Raw genomic sequence first — 23,575 nt, 5'->3', positions numbered from 1 at the left:
CTTGTAGTCTAAAATAAGTTTTACATTTACGTGATTGTGAATCATCTATTAAGAGTAAAAGGATAATAAAAATAAATTATTTCTAGATATAACAATATGACATACTTTTTGGGACAAACTAAAAAGAAAAGTGTTCCTCATAAATTAGGATATATAGCAACATATATTACACATCAATTTTGATGGATATCAATTATCACACACACATTAACTATTTCCAGAGGCCCGTCTATCTAAGCCTATAGTTTATTTTAGGGGTGTCAAATGAGCAGGTTGGGTCAATTTTGGGCGGGTCAAAATGGGTTGAGTCATTTGACCCGCCCAAAAGTTACTTGGGATAAGATGGGTTGGGTCAAGATGGGTTAAAATTCGCGTCATAACCCAACCCGCTCAACTGTTATTAAACTTTAATTAATATGTGTTATTTTCTTATAAATTATATAATTACTAAATAAGACTTTTTTGCTTTTGTTATGGTCATATTTAAAAATATTAAACAAAAAATAAAATTATTTATAAGATATTTTGACAAACTTACTCATGGATCAATTTGGGCTAAAAATTAGTCCAACTTTAATTGGGCTGAGATGGGTTGGGTCAAGATGGACTAAGTTCAATAAATGGGCGGGTCAATAACCAACCCAACATTGGGCGGGTTGGGCGGGTCATTTGGGCTTGGGCCAAATTTGGCAGCCCTAGTTTATTTCAATAAACTAACTATGAAAAAATAACCTAAATAGTTGTCCACTTAATCTCTTAAACTAAAAGTAATCGGCGATAAAAATATTTAATAGAAGGCGATACATTTATACAAAAATTCTACTCTGAGCACACACAATGGAACTGTAGACAGTCAAGTGAAATCCAATCCATGAAATAATTTGATCTATGGAAAGCATCGTTGTAGTAAAGGTCGTAATGCCAGAGAAATCATTACCGCAAGGCATAGAGGGGGAGATCATAAGCGTCTATACCATTAAATTGATTTTTGACGAAATGAAAAAGATATATCGTAGAATCATAACCATAAAATACGACTCTAATCGAAATACATACATTTGTCTCATACACTAAGGGGATAGTGAGAAGAGATTACATCCCGGGGGGCTATAATTTTATAGTATAAATCTGGATGGCTATATGTCTCTTTATTATATATTTGACAGAAATAAGAAAACAACTTACTTTTGACAGCTTAAAAGAATAAAACTATCCAGACATATATTTAAGGTATTACTTTGAATTGCCCCAAAACCTAAGTGACTATTTTTTTTATCTTCTAAAATATACCCCTTATTTTAATTATATTCTACTTCCCTTTTATAGATAAATTAAAGATTCCTCTACATCGAACCACAAAATGCAGAGACCATAGTGATAACATCCATAGCTAGAAGCTTCAACTATGAGGATGAATGGGGAAGAAGACGAGAGAAGTTTAGAGAAAGAAATTATGAGAGAAGTGAAAGACTTTCATTATCTTCTTCTAAGAAATGAAATGTATCTGCACATAGTATATTTATACCTTGTTACCTCCTACAGTGTTAACTATCTTTCTATAGTGTTAACCGCCTAACTAATTAATCAACTAAAAAAGAAATAATAACTTAACATTACATGAGTTCTACAGCCACAACTTGCACTAGCTAACTACTCGTCTACATTCCCGCTCAAGCTGATGGCTTGAACAAGTTCTTCGTCCTAAGATTCTTCAGTAGATAATCATGTTGCACCTTACCTAACTTGTTAGTTAACAAATCAGCTAGTTGTTCTTTGGTAGTTACATGCTCATTTCTCATCACTCTTTGTAGGGTCCTTTCCCTCACAATGTGGCAATCTATGTCTATGTGTTTAGTCCTCTCGTGAAAGATTGGGTTGACAATAATTTGAATAGTTGTCTTGTTGTCACACAAGAGATCAACATTTAGTTCTAACTTCACGCCAAGTTCTTCAAACAACCCTGTCAACTAGGTCACTTCAGTAGCACAGGTGGCCATGCTTATGAACTCAGCTTCTGTTAAACTCCTGGAGATAGTCTCCTGTTTCTTATACTTTTATGACACTACGGCATTCCCAAATCTGACTAAGTAGCCAGTGATTGATCTTCTTGTTTGTAGGAAATCTCCCCAATCTGAGTCACAATAGGTTGTCAGTTTATTTGTGTTGTCAACAGGCATCAGAAGGCCAAGCTCAGGATTAGCTTTGATGTACCTTACCACTCTGAGAGCAACGTCCATGTGTAATACCTTTGGATAATGCATAAATTGACTGAGAACTTGCACTACAAAAGATAGGTCAGGTAAGGTCTGGTCATGGTGAGATATAATAGTCTTCCAACCAACCTTTGGAAGCTACTAGGATCCTTTAACACCTCATCTTCATCATTAGTTTTATCCCAACTGTCATACTCTACCGAAGTTAGTTTCTGATTCATTTCAAGAGGGGTTCTAGCAGGTTTTGCTCCACCTAGGCCAGATTCAGAGATTAGTTTCATGACATACTTCCTCTGATTCATTATTATGCCTTCCTTAGACCTCGCAAACTCAATCCCCAGAAAGAACTTTAACTCACCAAGATCTTTCATCTCTAACTTGGTTTGCATATCATTTTTATCTCATTTAGTTGATTAGGATTGGTCCCAGTGATTAGTAAATTATCTACATACACTAGGACTACCACAATATCATCATATGTTCTTCTAGTGAACATAGAGTAGTCAAAGTGCCTCTGCTTGAATCCCATCTTCACCGGGGCTTCAATTAGTTTCATGTTCCACTGCCATAGGGCATGTTTAAGGCCATATAGTTATTTGTGCAATTTGCAGACCTTTGTCTCCCCATGACTGCAAAAACCTTCAGGGATATGCATGTAAATCTTCAAGGAGATTACCATTGAGGAATATATTATGTATATCCATATGGTAGATCAACCAATGTTTAGCGGCAGTCAAAGCAATGATGGACCTGACAGTCACAATCTTTAGCAACATGTGAGAAATTTTCAGTGTAATTTAGACATTCTTTCTAGCTACCACTAACCTAGCTTTATATATTTCAACCTCTCCTGAAGCTCTATATTTAACTTTGAATATCCACTTGCAGCCAATGAGGGTCTTATCAAATGGCAAGTCCACAATGGTCCAAGTGTTATTATCTTCAAGTGCTGCAACTTCCTGCTTCATTGGCTGCACCCATTTAGGATCACAGACAACCTCTCTAAAAGTTTTAGGTTCAGATATAGCTGAGTGAAGAGACAACGTTTGCTGATAAGGTGGCTTCAAATGTGAGTAAACGACATATGAGGAGATAAGATATGCACGCGAGTTGCCAACTGATTTCGTGACATAATCTTGCAGCCACACTGGTGATTTTCTTGGTCTGCTAGATCTCCTAAGCTCTATGGAGTTAGATGGTTCAGGTAAAGAATTGGCTATTTCAAGTGATTTATGCATGAGCTTAGGCTTTAGGAAAGTAAGAAGATGGTGAAATATCCCCCTCAGTTGAATCATCTATAGGATTGGACTGAGTAGTGAGAGTTTGAGATATCTCTACAGTAGATTCATCTGATGGTAGTAAGTCCATAACTAGGAATATAGGTGTGCCTGCAAACTTCAGCTGTTTAAAAGGAAATGAATCATCTTTGAAAACCACATTTTTGCTTACTAAGAGAGTCTTGTTCTGGAGATCATATAGTTTGTATCCCTTTTGTATAGGAGAATAACCCAAAAGTACTGTTGGGATGGCTTTGGAAACAAACTTATCCATACACTTAGGGACAATTGCATAACAAAGACAACCAAATACTTTGAGATGACTCAAAGAGGGAGCATGCAAATAAAGTAGCTCAAATGGTGATTTGAAGTTGATGACTCTATATGACAGCTTGTTCAGTAGATAGACAGTAGTGTTAACACATTCACCCCAAAATCTAAGGGGAATGCCTGCCTTGAACCTCAGTGCTCTGGCTATTTCAAGGATAGTTCTGTGTTTCCTTTCTATTACTCCATTATGTCAGGGAGTGTACACACTTATGCTTTGGTGTTCAGTACTAAAAATGGACAGACATTTCTAGAAGTCAGTGCTAAAAAACTCACTACCATTGTCTGTTCTGAGTATCTTAACACAAGCACTTAATATGTTTTTAATCTTAGCGAAAAATTCCTTGAGAACTACAGTAGTATCAGACTTTGAGTGCATAAAAAAAGGTCCAAGTGAACCTAGTGTAATCATCTACTACTGTGACAAAATCTTTTTCCATCACATGTAGGGACTCTGTAAGGTCCCTATATATCACAATGCAGTAAATCAAAAGTAGACGCCGGTACAGTATTACTTAGCTGAAAAGGCAACTTTCCTTGTTTTGTTTCTGGACAAATAGTACAATATTGATGAGTATCACATTTTAAATGTCTAAGCAACTCATGCTTTTTTATTACTTCTGATGGTACATGACCTAGTCTCTTATGCTATATGCTACTAGAATATGATATATCAAACATGTGAGCATGACTAGTCTTATTCATAGAACATGTACTAGTGTAATTATTCACCAGCTGTCTAGAATCCTGACATGAGGCCTTCACCTTCTTCTCCTACAACACATAAAGTTTATGTTTCTCACTACTAATCCCCTTCACTTGTCTATTGAAGAGGTTATGGAAGATTCAGAAGTCAGGAAATTACATTACCATGTATTTTCAGTTCTTTAGTGAGTTTAGATATTGTGAGAAGATTGAACTTAAACTCAGGTATGTATAACACATTAGATATGTCTTGGTTCTTAAATATAGAAGTCAATATTGTATGTGTGACTGACACTACATTTCTTATGGGTAGATGCACTTTGCTCATGTCTGATTTTGGTACTAATCTACATGTCTTTAATATTTGTAAGCTAAAGGCCATATGGTTAGAGGCACCTGTGTCCACAATCCACTCTCTATTACTATAGATAGACATAAGATCTGCTTCTGTATCTGCAACTACTGACTTGATTGAGGATCTTTCATCTAATCCCCTTTTAAGCCTTTGTTTGATCTGCTAATACTGCTCTGGTGTGAAGAAAGATGCAGAAGTTTGTTGCTAAACTGCTGGGGTGCCATAGAAGTAAAACCTCCCCTTACATGTGGTTGTTGCCCAAGTTTTGCATCATTGTTGACTGCACTATTAACTCCACATGCTGCATCTCCTGTAAGAGGAGTCATCCAGCCAGCTTGTTTTGCATTGCAGTTAGCAGTTCCAATTGTTCCTCCCCTCCTTTTGGACTTGAAATCTGGTGGATATCCAACTAACTTATAGTAGTTTTCCTTAGTGTGGCCCCTCATATGATAGTAGTCACAAACAAGTATGTTTCTTTTGGGTCCAAGTTTGAAATTGGTACCAACATAGTTCCCTCCCCTATTGCTAAACAAGACAGTACTTTCTATTGACCCTGTGACCTGTGTGAAATTAGCAAGGTTTCTTCGGCTCTCTTGATCTATGATCATGAAGTATGCCTTGTTTACAGAAGGAATGTGATATATCATTGTGATCTGACTCCTAGCTTGACTGAAATATTCATTTAAACCTATTAGTAACTGTATTAATCTTTGATACTCAAAGTGCTCAAGGTACCTTTTTGACTCGGGATAGGGGCAACTGGGACATGTCATTATAGTATCAAACTCATCCCAAATATCTCTCAGTTTAGAGAAGTAGTCTGTTACCGTCATTGTGCCTTGAGTAAGAGAATGAATCTCTTTACGTAGGTATTGCACCCTAGCACCATTTACTTTGTCAAACCTTTTTTTCAAGTCCTCCCATAATTTGTGTGCATTTGAGGCATACAGTACACTGCTCAATAGTCCTGGTTTTACAACATTCATGATCCAGGACAAAAGTACATCATTTACCTTCTCCCATTGATCATATAATTCCGGCTCAAACCTAGAAATAAGGAATCTACCATCAACAAAACATAGTTTGCTTTTACCTAACAATCCAATTCTCATAAATCTACTTAAAATGGCATAATTCTCAAATCCTGTTAACTGAAGTGAGATTAAGGAGTTACCTGGAATGTCTATTGGTTGTAGGTACAGAGAATGGTTATGATCAATTGTAGGGAAGACATTGCCATGAATGAGAACAATTGTGTTATCGGAAGTTCCTGTAGTAGGTCCAACTGGCGTAGTACTTGTTTCCTCGCCAATTGCCAAGGAAATTGTAGGTAAACTCAAAGAGATTACATAGTTACTCAGATTGCATAGACTTAGCTCAAATTGCAGAACCTTAGTTTCGAATTCAAAGCGAACAGAGACAATTAAACTCCAAAATTAAGTGGAATTGAAAATGTTCAGTGGCCGGAGACTCGCGACACATGCTCTGATGCTATGATAACATCCATAGCTGGAAGCTTCAGCTCTGGGGATGAACGGGGAAGAAGACAAGAGAAGATTCTGATAGAGTTGAAAGACTTCCATTATCTTCTTATAAGAAATGAAATGTATTTGTATGGAGTATATTTACACACTATTACCTCTTATAGTGTTAACTACCTTTCTACATTATTTACCGCCTAATTAATTAACCGTCTATACAAATAATAACAACTTAACATTACATAAGTTTTACAGCTACAACTTGCACTAGCTAACCACTCGTCTACACATAACCAATCTAGCTAGAATCCATTACCTGAACAATGTTCCTGTTTACAAGCCTCTTTGACCAAGATTCAAAAATCAACTTATTTTGAGAAATGTTTTTTTTTCAAAAGTTCTTTTAAAAAAATGCTTTTGGTAAGAAACTTTAGCTAATTAATTTGAAATGCAGTTTTTGAGCAGTAATTATTGTTTGGCCAAACTTTTGAAAACTACTTTGTGTATTTTTCTCAAAAGTGTTTCTCAGAAAAGTGTTTTCAGAGAGAAATTACTTTTTTCCGTTTCTCCTCAAAGTCACTTTTTTTTATTCTAAAGGCTTGGCCAAACACCTCAAATTTTGGCCAAAAACACTTTTGGTCCCCCCAAAAAAACTTGACCAAACGGGCTATACATTTGAGAAAGTTTTGGACAAATTTCCAAAAATTAATACTAGAAAACTGTTTTCTCTTAAATTTAAGTTTTTTTACAAAAACAGTGGGTTCAAAAACTAAAATTATTTTCGAAAAGTTTCCAAAAGAGCTCTTTTATACCTAAATAAATAGTATTTCAAAATTAGACCTAAAACTAAAATCCCAAACGCCACCTAATAAGATTTCTGACTGCCAACCCAAAGGTCGAAGCCATGTCGCAAAGGTGCTTTTTCAGATTTTCCTTTTGATTGATTCTAAGTTGTAACATGGTGGTTTATTAGAACCTTATCTGAATTTGTTTCCGAAACTGAACTGAAATGATCGCCTTTTTTTCACTGACAACTTCGTTTAGAGCGAATTGAATTTTTAATGGCTACTTTTTTGTTTATCAGTGATTCCTAAATTTTATCTGAGGTAAAACGTTTACTTTTGCGATTAGGCTCTATGAGCTGAATTTTATTGACTTTATTTGTATTTTTCCTTAACATGCTTACGGATTTTTCATTTTCAACCATTTTGTTGCAAAATTCACTTAGGGGTCGTTTGCTTTGGAGACAAATTATGTGGGGATTAGTTATGCTGAGACTAATTATACCGAGATTAGTAATCCTGGTATTATTTCTTATTGACTGCTTGGTATGTTGTATTTATCTTGGTACCGAGATCAATTTTACTGCTTTATTGCTAGATAACTTATCCCGGGGTTACTATTCTACTCTCTGGTAGGTTAAGTTATTCGGGTACTATTTTTAATTGCGGGATAACTTATCCCAGGATTAGTAACCAAACAAGGGATAAGACGATACTAAATTTTTATCCCAGGATTATTTTTGCTTTTCCATCATACCAAATAACCCCTTAGTGAATTGATAGATATAATTTTGCATTTAGCTTATGTGTTTGTGGTGCTTATGATATTTGCCTTAAAGTAGACTGCAAGAAACTTTGAATATATGCCATTAAGGAGGATTCTTTAGTCTAATGGTATTCAATATGAGTTTGTATGAGCAATTTCGAGGAAACTAATGGTTCTTTCAGTGCTATCTGTGTTGTTAAATTTAAGTGGTTATTTAAACTATTCGTTGTTTGTTTATTATGTGCATCCGTATAATTTAAAAAAAAAATGCATATTCTAAAAGTTAAGCACTATTTTGTATGATAAGTGCTATAAAAGTTAATATTTGAAGAGGTAAATTGGTATTACTTGGTTTTTACTTCGTCAAGTTGTTAGTTTACCTTAAGTTTAAAAAAAGCAGCTCGGTGCACAAAGCATCTACATTCATGCAGGGTCCGGGGGAAGGGCCGCACCCTAAAGGGGTAATGATGTAGACAACCTTACCTAATGCAATTATACAAAAATTAAATTGACTAAGTATATCGTTACTTTCAATTAAATTAAAGTTCTGTTTATTTTGGTGAATCTCTGGTAGATGGCCATATTATATAATTACACATGCTTCTAATATTTGTCCAGGGTTCTTTGCAAGTTCTTTGCACATGGGGCATGTCTGAAGGGGGAGCATTGCGAGTTTTCACATGATTGGAAAACTAGTCCTAATAATGTAACGTTCTTGGCATTTTTTAGTTTAATGATCAAGCCTTAATTGATTGTTCACCATCGAATTGTTTTCTCTTGGTTTATTGTGTCAGGTATGCACCTACTACCAAAAAGGAGCTTGTGCTTATGGAAGCAGGTGTAGATATGAGCACGTTAAGTTGTCTCGATCACAGCCTTCAGCTCAATCTTCAGCACAGCCTCAACAATATCTGCTTTCAAGTTCTGTTTCTACCAATGTGGCTCCTGGAGCGGGTGCGCAAAGTGCGGGTATTGTGCCTGGTATTTATACTGAGTATTCAGCTTCAAGCAAACCGACATGGAACCAAAACTCAGAGCTTCACGATACATTGGATAATGATGACATGATTGAGTTGAGGAGTGTTAGTCCAGCTGATAGGTCGATCTGTGCTTTTGCTGCTGCTGGTAATTGCCATCGTGGAGAAAAGTGTCCGCATATTCATGGAGATTTGTGTCCAACCTGTGGGAAGCATTGCTTGCATCCTTTCAGGCCTCAGGAAAGAGAGGAGCATATAAAAACATGTGAGAACAGGCAAAAGCACATTGATTTGTTGAAGCGCAGTCAAGAAATAGAATGCAGTGTATGCCTTGAATGTGTTCTTTCCAAGTCAATGGTAGCTGAGAGGAAGTTTGGGATCCTTTCTGAGTGTGATCATCCATTTTGTATATCGTGTATCAGGAATTGGCGTGGCAGTTCTTCCTCTGGAATGGATGTTAATTCTGCACTGAGGGCTTGCCCCATATGCCGCAAGCTTTCATATTTTATCATTCCGAGTGTTATTTGGTACTTCACAAAAGAAGAGAAGGAAAAAATAGTTGACAGCTACAAAACAAAACTCAGGTTTATCACTCTCTTTCTTTTTCTGTACGTATTTTTCATTCTATTGAATGGTTGTAAGATGAGCTATGTATTATGGGAGCGAATGTGGAGCCTTTAATGGTCCAGCATTTTCAGAAGATGAGTGACAGAAGTGTGAATGTTAAGGTGGACGTGTGGTCATATAAAAACAAGATAAAAAATGATACATTTGATGCATGAACTAGCATGTCTAAAACCATGATGCCTGAAGGTATTAGAAGGGGATAAGATAGACTTAAAATGACTTGAAAGGAAGTCGTGAAAGGCGTACAATCTCTTGGAATTCATGCAGATTTGGTGAAGTATAGAAGATGTTGGAGGGAAAAGATCAGCCTATGCATTACCAACTAGTTGGAATAAAGTTTACATTAAATATAATTTTGCTAAGAGTTTTTTTAATCCCGTTAGAATTTGCATGTATATATTAGTATAAAATATTTAGAACTTCTCGTGTCAAAGAACTTGAATTATTGAATATTAGAGTGAAACTATTTCAAATTGAGCAAAATGGACAGTGGGAAGTCATGTAGCCGTACCTCTATCTTGGAAATTGAGAAATGTTGTTTGTTGTTATATGTTTTCCCTTGTTTTTTTTTGTAAATAGCATTAAGATCTAAACATGCACATGACTAGTGTTATCAAAGGCAAAGATCTAAAATGAGCTGAAATTTGAGCGTAAAGTGCAAGTAAAACGTGACCTTTAATGAAGAAAGGTGCAAATGAAGAAAAAGATAAAAAAAATTATATATGTAGTTCAAGATTAATACCTATACACCCAAACAATAATTATGTGAATAAAAGTTTGAAAAGATTACAGCTAGAAGAAATATTTATTGTTTAGTGACATGCTCTTCAAGATCAAGCCCATGGGGATGAGATGTACAACTTAGTCCATTGGTGCTAACGTTGAAGCGCCACCTAAATAAGGTGAAAGGCACAACCTATTCTGCACCTAGTTTCAGAGCTTAAGGGTGCCTTAGGTAGTTAGGTGAGCCTTTGGAAACACTTCACATGACCTGTCCAAAACAAGGACTTTCATGTTATGTGGGAATTTGGATACAACACCAACTTATCCATCCGCATTGGACACCATATATTGATTATACTTAGAATGTGTCAGACAAGTTTTGGTGAGTGTTCTGTTGAATATGATCATCTCCAGGAGTGCCCCTTGTAGCTTGGGTAACCATTGCATCTTTTGATGATAGTCAAATTTGAAACTGGTTCTTAGATTTTGTGCCATATCTTGTCTTGTTTAAAGTGGATGTTTATTTTGTTTTTGTTTGTCCGTGTTTATGAGCATGCTAATGCTATTTATAAGATATATTAGGTGAATATTTTTGGTATAGTAAGTTGCTTCATTGAAAGGCATCAAGCAGATGCAGTGATTACAAATATAGAGATGCTAGCTCCTTTACAAGATGTTATGATAGGACCTGGGAGCTAGCCAATAACCAAAAAATTATACCTTAATGAGGCTAATCTAGAGTGGGGGAGCTCAAAAAATCTAAAAAGACAGTAGAATTATTTACATAGGATTGTTTGGCCCAACAAACAATACTAAGAAAACATCTGGCCTTCAGCAAGTGGATTGGAGTTGAGACTCCATCAAAACATCTGAGGTTTCTTTCAGTCCATTGGCACAAAAAAATTCTGGTATCATCCTCTAGGTGCCCCTGATGGCCCTATCAACTTTCCAAAGGCCCAGCTCTCGACAACATCTCCGATATTCTGTGGCATCACCCATTCGAGATTGAATAAAGCTAGAAACATATGCCACATGTCTACAGCTACAGCACATTGCAATAATAGATGGTTAACTGATTCTAAGCTTCCTTGGGTAGCATCTGTTAACAAGCTGGAAGCTTCTACAGGCATTCTTTAGAGCCAACCAGCTGAAGCATATCACTATATTTAGGTGAATATATTCCAGAAGAGCGCGAATGGTTTCAAGTTCCATGCATCTGCTAAGAAACAAGTACGTAGTGCTGAAGGTGTTGAAGCTTAGCTAAGCTTGTGGGTGCTGTAGTTTAGGTCTATTATTGAGATATTCAGTCAACAGAGTCTTTGCGGCGGTTATCATTTTCACTGATTACTCTTCTGGCAAAGTTAGAGGTTAGATTTAGAGTAACTTCAAGCCTAGTATATGACAAGGAGAAATTAAATCATATAAGCTAACTATTGCAATGGAAAGGAAAATTTTCTTGAGAAAGTCATTTGAACTTAGGAAGTTGGGAGGAAGATTATCAGTCTTATATGAGCTATTAGAGAGAAGACGATATTTTGTTAGCAGAATTAACATAGATAGAAACATTCTCAGATGGGAAAGCTCATGGAAGAAATTAATCAGGGCTTGATATAGTATGAAAAGGAATGGTGTACTTGTCCTTTTACAACATCTCATGGGGTGGCTATACTGAAAACTCAGGAAGATTTGGGTTGAACTCACATATTTGGATATTTGGTGAAGTTGAAAGTGGTGGATGGGAAAACAAGAAATGTTCTTGGATAGAGAATAGATAAGAATATGGGAAGATTGCTGTTAGGAACAAGCTTCTTTGGAAGAGACATTTCTCATCCTATTCGAGATGTTCATCTTTACTTTAAAGTTACATGATCATTTTCTTGAACTTTTAGGACATAGTGGACTCTGGTTTTGAATGAGACGGATGCTGTATATTTTTGTTCTAACACACCAGGTGTTTTACTTTCGGGGAGAAAGTAGTGGATTGCCAAAAATTCGCATCATCAAGGAAAAAGTTGAACGGAACAAGGATGTTAGCTTATGTGAGTTGTGTTGGAAGCTTAATTGATTACCCAAACATGTACTTTTGAAGAATGGTTTGGACCTTGTGCATTACCAATCTACCAGAAATGGTGAATTCTTATGACTGGATTATTGAATTCTCTCTCTAGAGATGTACCTCTTTTACAGTAACGTTTTCCTTGATTACATTCTGCCATGCATTCAAAGTAGTTAGTATGATCCTGAGCTTTCATATTAGGAAACATTTCAGCTATTTTGATGTTCAGTCTTTCATAATGATCTACATGAACATTTAAAAGCTAAACTTAAAAATCTAGAAAGGATTTAGCTTTATAATATTTATATTTATCACATTGCTGTGATGATGCCAAGCTTTGATTGATTGAGGAAGTATTTTTATGCTTCATAAAGTTTTTAATTAGTATGCTATGTTGCGATGCATGTGTGGGCTTACCAAAAAAGATAACATTAGGAATGAATATATTAGGGGCAAAGTGGGTGTTGCCCCTGTGGAAGAGAAGTTGAGAGAATCAAGGTTGAGATGATTTAGTCATGTGAAAAGGAGAGACGCTGATGACGCTGATACCCGGTTAGGAGGTGCGAGAGGTTGCCCGTGGCGAGTCAGAGGAGGGTAGAGGGAGGCCTAAGAAGAACTAGGGTGAGGTGATTAGGCATGATATGGCTCTGCTCCAGCTTACCGAGGATATGACCCTCCATAGAAAGGTGTGGAGGTCAAAAATTAGGGTGGTGGGTTGATAGACAGTCTAGAGTTTGCCTTGTCTTGCTAATAGTAGTTGTACTAGTCGGGTACCTTCCTATTCCTAGTCCTTTGTTTATATACGGTATGTCAGTATTAGCGGTGAGATTGACGCTATTCCTGTTGTTTCATTTCCTTGGATCTCTGTTATTATTCGTTGTATTATTTGCTTACACTGTCTTATTACATAGTTGTTGCTATTGTTTCTATATTGCTCCATTTTTTACGTTCTTGAGCCGAGGGTCTTTCGAAAATAGCCTCTCTACCTTCATAGGTAGGGGTAAGGTCTGTGTATACACTACTCTCCCCAGACCACACTTGTGGGATTCCACTAGGTTGTTGTTGCTATCATGCCCCAACTTCTCTAAAACATTTTCTTTTTCTTTTTCTGAAGTGCTTTTTTCTTTTGAAGTAATTCTTTCTATTTCCTGTTTTCAGATCTATCGACTGCAAGCACTTTGACTTTGGGAGTGGGACTTGCCCATTTGGGACTAGTTGTTTTTACAGGGTAAGAAATGTTATGATGCCCGAATATCTTTACAATTTTATTTTTTAATTAGGGGACACTAATCTAGAACTTTAACTGCCACATATTTGTGTACTTGTACGTGCTCTACAGTTTTTATTTCTTTCTTTCCAAATGGAAATCTTTTTTTTTTTTTTGAAATGGTAACATATTTCATTAAAAATTGAACTTAGCACAAAGATAGTGCTAATGGAAACAGACCCTAGTTACAAGACTTCCAGAAAGACAAAAACAAGGCAAATCTTAGTTACAAGGACCCAATGAGATCAACTAGACAGCCTAAACCATTCTACCCATGAAGGTCCCCAATGCGCGTCAATATGATTGTATCTCCTATGAGCATTATCATCTTGTGAATCTTGGTGCTTTGTCCCCTTTCTAGCCATAAGGACCTCGATTTTTTTCTCATGCTACTTCCTCTAATCTTGCAATGTTTTTCTAATTCTATGGAGGATTCAGCTTTGGGGAGCTTTTCATCTTCAGTGAGTTCCCTAGCTTCTGCTTCCTTGTCAAACCACTGCACTTTTCTCAAAATTTCAGATTTCCTATGTTCCAATATTCCAAAGATGTGCTGATTCCACTCCTTCAGCTTTGCTTCTTAGTTGCTGTGATTGTTTCCGCAAAACAAAGTCCGGGCTGCCATAAATGTGAAATGAATTCCACCATTTTTCACCAATTCCTCAAAGCCCTCACGGCCCCGCCACATGTTTCAAATTTGAGTAATAAGAATTTGCTTGACCACTGTCTGCATTGCAAAGATGAGAGGAAAATGATCTGAGGCAACTTTTTGCATCAAAGACTGCTTGATATTACTAAAATTGTCAACCCAGTCTGTTGAAAATGAGAACTTGTCTATTCTTGAGCTAGAGGGACCTCTTGACCAAGTGAATTGACCACCAGTGAGTGGGGGGTCAACAAGCTACAAGTCTGAGCTCGTCAACGAACTCAGATAATTCCTCCATTTCTCCGGTAGCTCTACTGCTGTGTCTTCTTTCTCCCAAAATCCTGGTGACATTAAAGTCATCACAGATTACCCATGGCTTGGTGATGAGGCCCTTGACTGCAGATAACTCGAGCAAAGTTGTAGACCTTCGTTTCTGTGTGTGAGGCCTTAAATCCCTCAAAGCACCCACTCAAGACCAGTGAAGAAGTTTCTGAAGTGCATTTAGATAGAAGGTGACCTTCAACTTCTAATGCCGCAAAGCCATCCCAGATAATCACAAGTCCTCCCTTAGTGCCTTCAGCTTCTAATGCCGCAAAGCCAGCCCTTCTACTGGGCCCAAGTTTACTAGCAAACTAAAGCTGAAAGTGTTCCAATTTAGTCTCTTGTAAACGTTTGAAATCAACCTTCCATTTTTTGAACAATAGCTTCCTTATGCTCCTTCTTTCTGGATCATTGATGCCTCTGACATTCAAATACAGAATTTTCAATTTCATCGCTACATCAGAGATGAGACGTTCCTTCCTTTATTTTTACTTGTACCAGTCTCATAGTTGATATAAAATCCAAGAAGTTTTTTACCTCCGGATCCCTTTTTGACCTTTTCCCGAGAATTGGGTGCTATTATCATCATTGATTGGCTTAATTGTGATTTTGGCATCCTTTGATATTCAATAAGAACTCAGTAATCTGATCTTCTATCCTTTCCTTACTCACTCCCAGAAGTTCACCCACCTTAGTTGCCTTCTGTCGGATCCACAGTGAATATTCAGCTTTAGCCATGGCTGGGGTAGATACATGCAAACAGGGATAATCCTCATTTGAGTACCAATGGAGAAGATGGATGTCTTCGACAAAGTTAACTGCAATATGCTCAGTATCATTATCTATGAGCTGCATCAAATCAGTGCATTAAGGCTTCCGTTACTGCTCTGTTATTCTGGGTGTCGGTATTGGGGATTTATTTGGGTGGGGAAAGGCTTGGGCTGTTGGATTGAGCAAGGTCGGTCGCAGGTTTAGATCGAGGATTGTGTATGTGGGGATTGGGCACTAAGAGGTGTGCTCGATGGTTTGAGGAGTTTGGGAGAAAAGTCATGTGAGTAAAAATGTTTCTGATGGGTGGTTTTGTGTAGATGGGCTTGGGTAAATTATTAGGAGTGTGTTCTGTATTAGATTGGGTATTAGGGAGTGGGCTTGCTTATTTTCAGTGTAGATTGGGCTTGTATATTTGTGAGGGTTTTGTTCTGTTGTGGGAGGGCAGAATCAGATGAGATTGCGCTTGGCCCAAAGGTGGGAATGTGCTGATATCGACCGTTCATAGCAATAAATATTTGAATTTGAAGAGATGGTGAGACTTTGGCCAAATGTGACAACTCCACGTGGGTCCTTCCCCTTAGTAACAACTTTTGGGTTGTCTTTACATGGTCCAAGCAAATGCCGAACAAAGGACGGCCTTTAGTTAAACCATAAGTTTGTCTCTACTTAGTGAAAATATTTCATTCTCTGGGAAGAGGTGTTTTCTGGCCAAAATGAGACCGTATATTCATCTTTCAATTTGGTCGAATTCTACGGAAAAAATTGTGTCCGAGATCCATCTCCTTTGTAATTCTTTGAGCCTGAACCTTTATTCGTAATTTAACCCAACATAGATTTTGCCTCTCCTATGCGTTAAGAATCGATTCCACTAGTCCTCCAAACATGTGGCTGACCCATTAGAATATGTTTGATGACCATAACTACAGTAGGAAACCACGAAGTCAACTAGTGATGTCGGGTTCCTTGTTGCACCACCAGTTCAGCAGAAAGATTTTTCCTTGCCAATACCATCTGCATATGAAAACTCTATTCTCTTTCTCTATGGGGGTTGGGGGGGGGGGGATTTCGAGCATTAATCTGTCCGTCTTCAAATTCTCTCTAACCCACCAAGCACCTTTTAAGAGCGGCAACTCTGGATTTCGTAGAATCAGATTTATCACAAGTTTGTTGACTCCTGGCAAATTCAATCTGCTTTGCTTGTTCTCTTCTCAGCAACCAAGACCTTCAGCTGCATTGTCATAACTTATAGTAGGTTGTTGAGGGGGTATCGGCGTGAAATTGTGGTGGCACCTTCTTCGACAAACCTCCAGACCTTATCTGCGACATCAGACCAGCCCGCATTTAAAGAGAACTCCGGATGGATGATAAAACTTTTCCTGTCTTTGCATAGTGACTATTCTCATATACCTGCCAAACTTCTGGTAGTTCTAAAACACCATGAATTGCTGCGCTTCTTCTTTCTAACCCACCTGCTATTGATTTCACTGTGTCTCTCAGAAGTCAAGGCCGTAACGTGACAAGCTTAGAACAATAAACTCCGCTAACACATCGTGGCTTTCTCTCAATCCGTTCATACCAAACTTCATGCTCAGTAGCTTTTTCTTTTGTCTCAGAACTTTGGTCCAACGGAAAAAAGAATTTTCCTTTCCATTAATAAAGAAGGAAACTAGTTTTAATAGTGCACTAGGTGAATGATCCAAAGAAAGCTGATCTAAACGAGGTAAGAATGATTGGATGGGAGAAGGAGGTTAGACCTTCCTAAAGAGAAGGAGGAGCTCTCTCTCACCTTCTTCTACTTAAGTTGTGCAATCTTTTCATTACATAATGGAACTAAAGCACGTGTATGCTCATTGACTTCATCCACAACAAGTCAATAGGTTTGTATCACTATACTGAATTTTCGGCATGGCATAGAATAGAACATGAATGGGTCTTCCCTTGCCAACCTTCGCTTCTAGAAGGAAGTAAGTAGAACATGCATTGATCAAGTTGAAGAACCTGCTCCAGAACCACTGCTCCACGTAGCCTATCTTCTTGCATGCCCCCAGTCCTCTATTCTCGGTTCAACAATCATTCGCAGATCCATCTATATGAGGTTCTCGTTCTTTGGCCGCTCCTCTTACTTTTTTACCGAGCTTCCCATGTTGGATGTCACTTCCCTTTCTGATCCCACCTCGATTGAGTCGGTTAACTGTAACTATAAGCTACACGCCTCGAACTCATATTGAATCTATAGGTACTTCCTTTCAATGTTGTCAAAGGCGCACTTTAGCCCTGAAGCGAGGCTCAAAACATGTTGAGCGCTTCGCCTCGCTTTGTGGGCGCTTTAGTGTCGCATCAAGGCTCCAAGGCATACTTTTACTTGCCAATAAGTGTAATCTTGAACAGACGACACTAAACTATTGATATTTCACTTTATCGTACTTTTTTTCCAGTTTCTTTGTCCATATAGTTGCTATTCATGGTTATAATTATTCGTCTTGGACTACATATACATATTTTTATTTTTTTCTCCAGTTGTGCCTTTTTTCATTAAAGCCCACGCTTTATTTGCGCTTTGCGCTTAAAGCCCCAACGAATCTTAGAGCTTTTTTGCGCTTTTCGCCTTTGATAACACTGCTTCCTTTCCTTCTTATGCAATCACTATTTACTCGGTCATGATTTTTTTTTTTTTAAACTTTATGCAATCAATACTTGTCATGATTTTTGTTTGTCTTTGCTGGTGTCCATTAAAAATATTAGTCAGGCGGCATGTATATGGCTGTTTGACATGAGTCATGGTCAGACATCTATTATCCGTCCTCTCAATCATAAGTCCATCATCAGTCCAGCTAGATTTTTATGATTAATTTATTGCCCTCACAAGCAAAATAACTGTATTTTACTAAAAACAAATTCATTTAATTTACTTAAGACAAAGGAAATCAACTCTTAAAAAGTAAGGTCTGGTCCTTTTTATTTATCTGTTTCTTCTTTTGTGGAAAAACTATTTTTTCCAAGGGAATATACATTTCACTAGGAATTGCATGAATTTAATTGTTTAATATATTTAAAAGGCATAATTGGTGATAAATTAGGAAAAAAGAAGTCTTAAATTATTCTTATGAATAATTGTTGATAAATCTAATACTAGTATATATTTACAACAGTTAAGTGCGTTTTAGTAAACTTATCAGTTTTGCAATACCCTACTGTCAAATCAAACACTAAAAATGTTATTAAACCACAACAAATGATATAATCCATCCAAACGTTGTATCCCAATTCAATACATTATAAAACGATGGGTAACAACCATCCAAACAAGGTTTGATGTTCTCTCTGGATTTGTCATCTTTTGTATCCTTTCTTCATATTTTGATATTTTTGGTTTAAGATGCATTTTATGGACATTATGGTCTTCCATTGCAGCATCAATACCGTGATGGTCGTTTGGAGGAAGTGGTGCTGCGCCATCTTGGTTCTGAAGATGGAAACACAGTAATTGCTAAAGATATCAGGTCATATATCCTTGAACCTTTAGTTCGTCATGTTTGGTTACATCTTTACATTGTGTTATTCTCTGCTTTGGTTTATGACCACCATTTGATCCGCTCTTCCATATTACTGGTTTCCACAGGCTCTCGGATTTCCTTAGCAACTTGGAAATCAGATGAACAACTCTTTTTGTAATTTCAAGGTATGTTCGAATCACCCTGTTTGCTTTTTCTCTATTATCTTGTGGACACTTTTGCTTGCGAAGGATTTCTTTGTTGTTGATTCGTATTTCTTTTTGACTTTTAAAGAAAGACTATAGATCTCCTTTGAAATGGAAAAGCGAGACAGTCATTAAATGGTTTTTGGGGAGTATGCTTTTATGTGTGATTTCACCCACGACCCACCATCTAAATTCTTCTCATATTTGTTGATGATCTATGCTAATGTTGTTCAATGGCCGACCTTCAAATTGATGTAGAGTTGGTTAAGATCTATATGAACATTTGAAGAGACAAAAGCATTCAATTCACTCTGAGGCAATACTTGTTTCTATTGTTTATCTGCTGCCTACAGGATGGTCAGTAATAGTTAATACTGTTTAAAAAGCATGAGTGCTTTATTATACTTTGTAGCTGAGCTATGATTTCATGGTTGAGTGCCTTATTAACTGACTAATTGTAGGGGTGAGTTGAGTGCAATATAATGGTTGTAACACATCGTAGATTCTTTAAGCCATCTGTATGATTATTTGGGATTAGAGCTCTCCATCTGGAACTCGACTCCGACTTAGAACAATTAGCTGATGCTGACTCGGGAGAGCTGGATCCTTGGGCCCCGTCATCAGTTTGTATAAGTAGATGTAGAATTCCGTATTCCATCTTATGCTGCTTTCACTTCTTGCTTTATGCATCTAAAAGAAAAGTGATATGAAATGATCTTTAGTAATTAGAATTAACTCCACTCTGTTGTCTTCCCTGTTAAGTCTCCGTTTAGATTAATCAGAAGCATAGGTGATGAATAATGAGATAACTATCTGTTTATATTCTTGATGCTTGGTTGAAAACTCAATAGCTTCTCTAGAAGGCTAGTCTTACCTGAAGGCATTTTATACTCTTGACATGATTTTTCCAATTTTTTTTTGACGATGACCTTAATATTTATGTATATTAACTGTGAAATCTTTCTCTTAGTCGAGTGACACTGTGATTTTGACGATGCTGCAGATTATAGCATTTACGAAATACTATGCTCTGTTAGCGTGCCAGTGTAGTCTATGCAGCCCATCATCCGAGGCGCCTCTTCCTTTGCTCGGGGCATGATGGCTGAACCCGGCAATTTTCGCCACTCTTTGCTTCCTATTGTTCTTGGCATTGTACGTGAGTCAGACTGCCGGAGAGGCTGAAATGCCTGTGAAGTGGTTTGAAGGTCATTGAGGCGGAAAGCAGGAGTTTTAATAGTAATTTGTTTATTTTTCTCCTGACTGCCATGTTAATTATTACTGGAGAACTTGCATTATTTCATTTGAACAAGACATTAGAAAAGGCAGTGACCGGAAGCAGAAAAACTGCAACAGTATATTCCGATATGACGGGAAGCCTCAGCTAGCACCAAAAATGTGAAACCAATGGGAGACGATTATATATCCTCAAGAAATGGGGATTGGAAACATGTATATTTGAGAACAGTTTCTGAATTACCCCAGACCCCACTTGTGGGATTCTAGTGGGCTGAGGGGCGGATCTACCATATAACACATGATTCACGTGAACCCGTGGTCCTTGGGTTATAGTATAGATATGATGTACATTATTTGGCAAAAATAAATATATATACTTGATGGAACCCAAGGTCAAAAGACACCAAGTGATGCACTGGTTTTGGTCTCTTATTTCCAATAGCCTAAGGTCAGGGGATTAAATCACCTATCAACCTTTTGGTTTAATTTTTTTTTTTAAAAAGTAATGGTGAACCCAAGCTCCGGAAATCTTGGATCCGCCTCTATGGCTGTTGTTGTTTCTGAATTACAGTTTCAGAATTAATAGTTTGAAATTCATCAGTTTTACTTCTTTAAGCTCTCGTCACCTGCTGGTACTCCTTTTGGGGGATCTATAGTTTGACCACAATTTGATATCTCACTGTCGCCTAGTTTGTAACATTCTCATCCTTTCTCTTATCTATGGTTAATAGATTTCTTTGTAAGATGAGGCAGAGAATTGCTCAGACATCATGAAAAACTTTACTATTTGTAATGAGCTATCAACTCAACTTCGTTGGAGCACTAAGGGGTCGTTTGGTTGGAAACAAATTATTCCGAGATAACTAATCCCGGGATTAGTTATATCGCAATTTTACCCCAATCAAATATGAGATTAACTCATCTCAAATTTGATCCTGGAATTAATTATCCCTTATCCCTCGTACCAAACGAGTGTGTTAAAGTAAGTGTAAGGATGTGTTGATGGAATAAAGAGTAGAGTTTAAGTAATATATGTTGTCAGCATAAACAGTTTCTGATCATCATATCGCATTTACTTATTGTAGCAGTTGAGCTGTCTTATTTACAAGATTGCAAATTTCACATTTTCACATATTTTCAAGATTGCAAATTTCACATTTTCACAAGAGCTACGTGTAGATATCCTTATGATAATCTAATGGTGTAAAATATTACTTGCACTAACAGTCTGACGGTGTATATAAGTTAAATTATATATTAAACAAGATGTTCTTCCTCACTTCATGTAATAAAACACTTAAATGAAGTACAGGCTCACTGATTCCATAATGCCCTCAACTTATCTCTTACTTTTGCCGCACCAACACAACACTCCAACCCTACAAATCATAGTCAATCATGGCATAACAACTACACTCAACAGACTCCAAAATCCCAGAACCACCAGATAATGCAACTATGCAAATTGATACACCCTCACACGTCACAAACCCCGACCACCCCTCTTTCTTGAATAAACTAATAACTAACACACAATTATCTCCGGATCTCAATAATCTTCACCTTCAACTGCATGCCATTGATCTAACCGATGAAAGAAATACCACCACTGACCTGGCGACCCAGACAACTTTATTCCCATCACTACTGAAGATAAAATCAAGTCTCAAGACTCTATTCATCATGGCAATTTTCAGTCATCCTGAAGGTCTTTGGGCGTAAAGTGGGCCTCCAAATACTACGACAAAAGATCTACGCACAATGGAAGGCTATGGAAGAATTACCCCTAGTTGATCTGGGCTCAAATTTCTTTCTACTAAAGTTTCAGAAGAAGAAAAACATGTCGAGAGCCCTACACGACGGGCCTCAGTTCATTCTAAACCATTTTCTCTCCATCAAAAAATGGGAACCCAAATTCCTATCCTCCACAACAAAGCTCACATACTCAGTCATCTGGGTTGCTGCCTGAACTCCCAACGGAATTTTACGACCTAGATATACTCCAAAAAGTGGGCAATATAATTGGTAAACTGTTAAAAATTAATACCTATACCTCGACAACTAATCGAGGCCAGTACACAAGAATTTGTGTCGAGGTGTCTTTAGAAAAACAACTGAAATCACACATTTTCATTGCACCCCCAAACAAATTATATTATACGAGGGAATCCATCTCCTATGTACAGTTTATGGTAAACTAGGTCATTTACAAAAGACCTGCTCCACCTTAATCCATCCACCATCAACATCCAACTCCTTACAAATTACCTCACCTTCTCCTAACGCCACTACCAGTGCACCACAAGACACAAATCCTTCCCAAGAATGGAAGACGGTGCAATTTTTGAGAAAAACCGCCACCAAATCTCGCGTACACCAACAAACATTCTCCGACACAGGGATTTCGCCGACTACAGTGAAAGATTTGACTCACGCGCCACACATAGGTACGTCCCCTAACACTAACTACATAATTAACCAAGCTTCAAGAACTGCAAGTAATCCCCTTTTTAATCAATGGGGACCACAAAACTTTAACCACTCAAATAAATTTGCCAAACTACAATTAGATGACCCACAATCTCCCAATGACACTGAAGCGGAGGCCCAAAACTTAGAAAGCCCACCACTTCCATTACAGTCGCATTTGCGTGTATACCCGTTTTTTGTGTAACGTTTTAACTTGTGCCCGCTTTGCAAAAAAATTGCAAGCGTACCCGCTTTTTTGCATAACTTCAGCATACGAGGCTGAAGTAGCAAAAACAATCACGCAAAACTTCAGCATTCTAGTAGACGGGCCGGAAGTTCAGCTCTAGAACTGAAGTTTTTGTTTTGTAACTGGCGAACTTCAGCTCTAGAGCTGAAGTTTTGTTTTGTAACTAGCGCTGAAGTTTTTGTTTTGTAACTGACGAACTTCAGCTTTAGAGCTGAAGTTTTTGTTTTGTAACTGTCGAACTTTAGCTCTAGAGCTGAAGTTATTTAGTTAACCTAGATACTAATAACTCCTTTGATTATCATGAAAATGAATGGGTCGAGTTGCAACTAGAAGCACATACGATTTTTACTAATCCTCGTGGAAATTTAATAGCAGTCAAAAATTATTTCGACGATACTAATGAAGTTTTATGCGTTTCATTGCCATATATGTCAGAAGGTTCTCTTCGTTATATTCTTTCTACTCGAATGCATAAAATTTTGTCAGAGGATTGTATTGCTATTGTTCTTAAAGAATCACTTCTTGGTCTAAAAGATATTCATTTTCTTCTAAGGGTTCATAGAACTTTCAACGTCGGTGATATTTTCTGTGAAAAATGTGAATATTTGTAATTTTAATTTACATTTAAATGTCAA

The 23,575-nt window shown here is 37.4% G+C and overlaps 1 protein-coding gene across 1 annotated transcript; it reads left to right on the top strand.

Annotated features, from left to right (window-relative positions):
* The first annotated feature begins 7,111 nt into the window (after positions 1-7,111).
* LOC107794489 (putative RING-type E3 ubiquitin transferase C3H69) lies at positions 7,112-20,839 on the top strand. The gene is made up of 7 exons (XM_075255909.1): positions 7,112-7,273; positions 8,525-8,612; positions 8,701-9,467; positions 13,448-13,517; positions 18,703-18,791; positions 18,911-18,970; positions 19,992-20,839. Exons 1-6 carry the CDS (start codon positions 7,263-7,265, stop codon positions 18,945-18,947), a joined length of 1,062 nt encoding a protein of 353 aa, XP_075112010.1. The 5' UTR covers positions 7,112-7,262; the 3' UTR covers positions 18,948-18,970; positions 19,992-20,839.
* The last annotated feature ends 2,736 nt before the right edge of the window (positions 20,840-23,575 follow it).

The sequence above is a fragment of the Nicotiana tabacum genome, chromosome 1 (genome assembly GCF_000715075.1).
Source record: "Nicotiana tabacum cultivar K326 chromosome 1, ASM71507v2, whole genome shotgun sequence".
NCBI classification, from domain to species: Eukaryota; Viridiplantae; Streptophyta; class Magnoliopsida; order Solanales; family Solanaceae; genus Nicotiana; species Nicotiana tabacum.
This window is presented reverse-complemented; position numbering and strand designations above follow the sequence as displayed.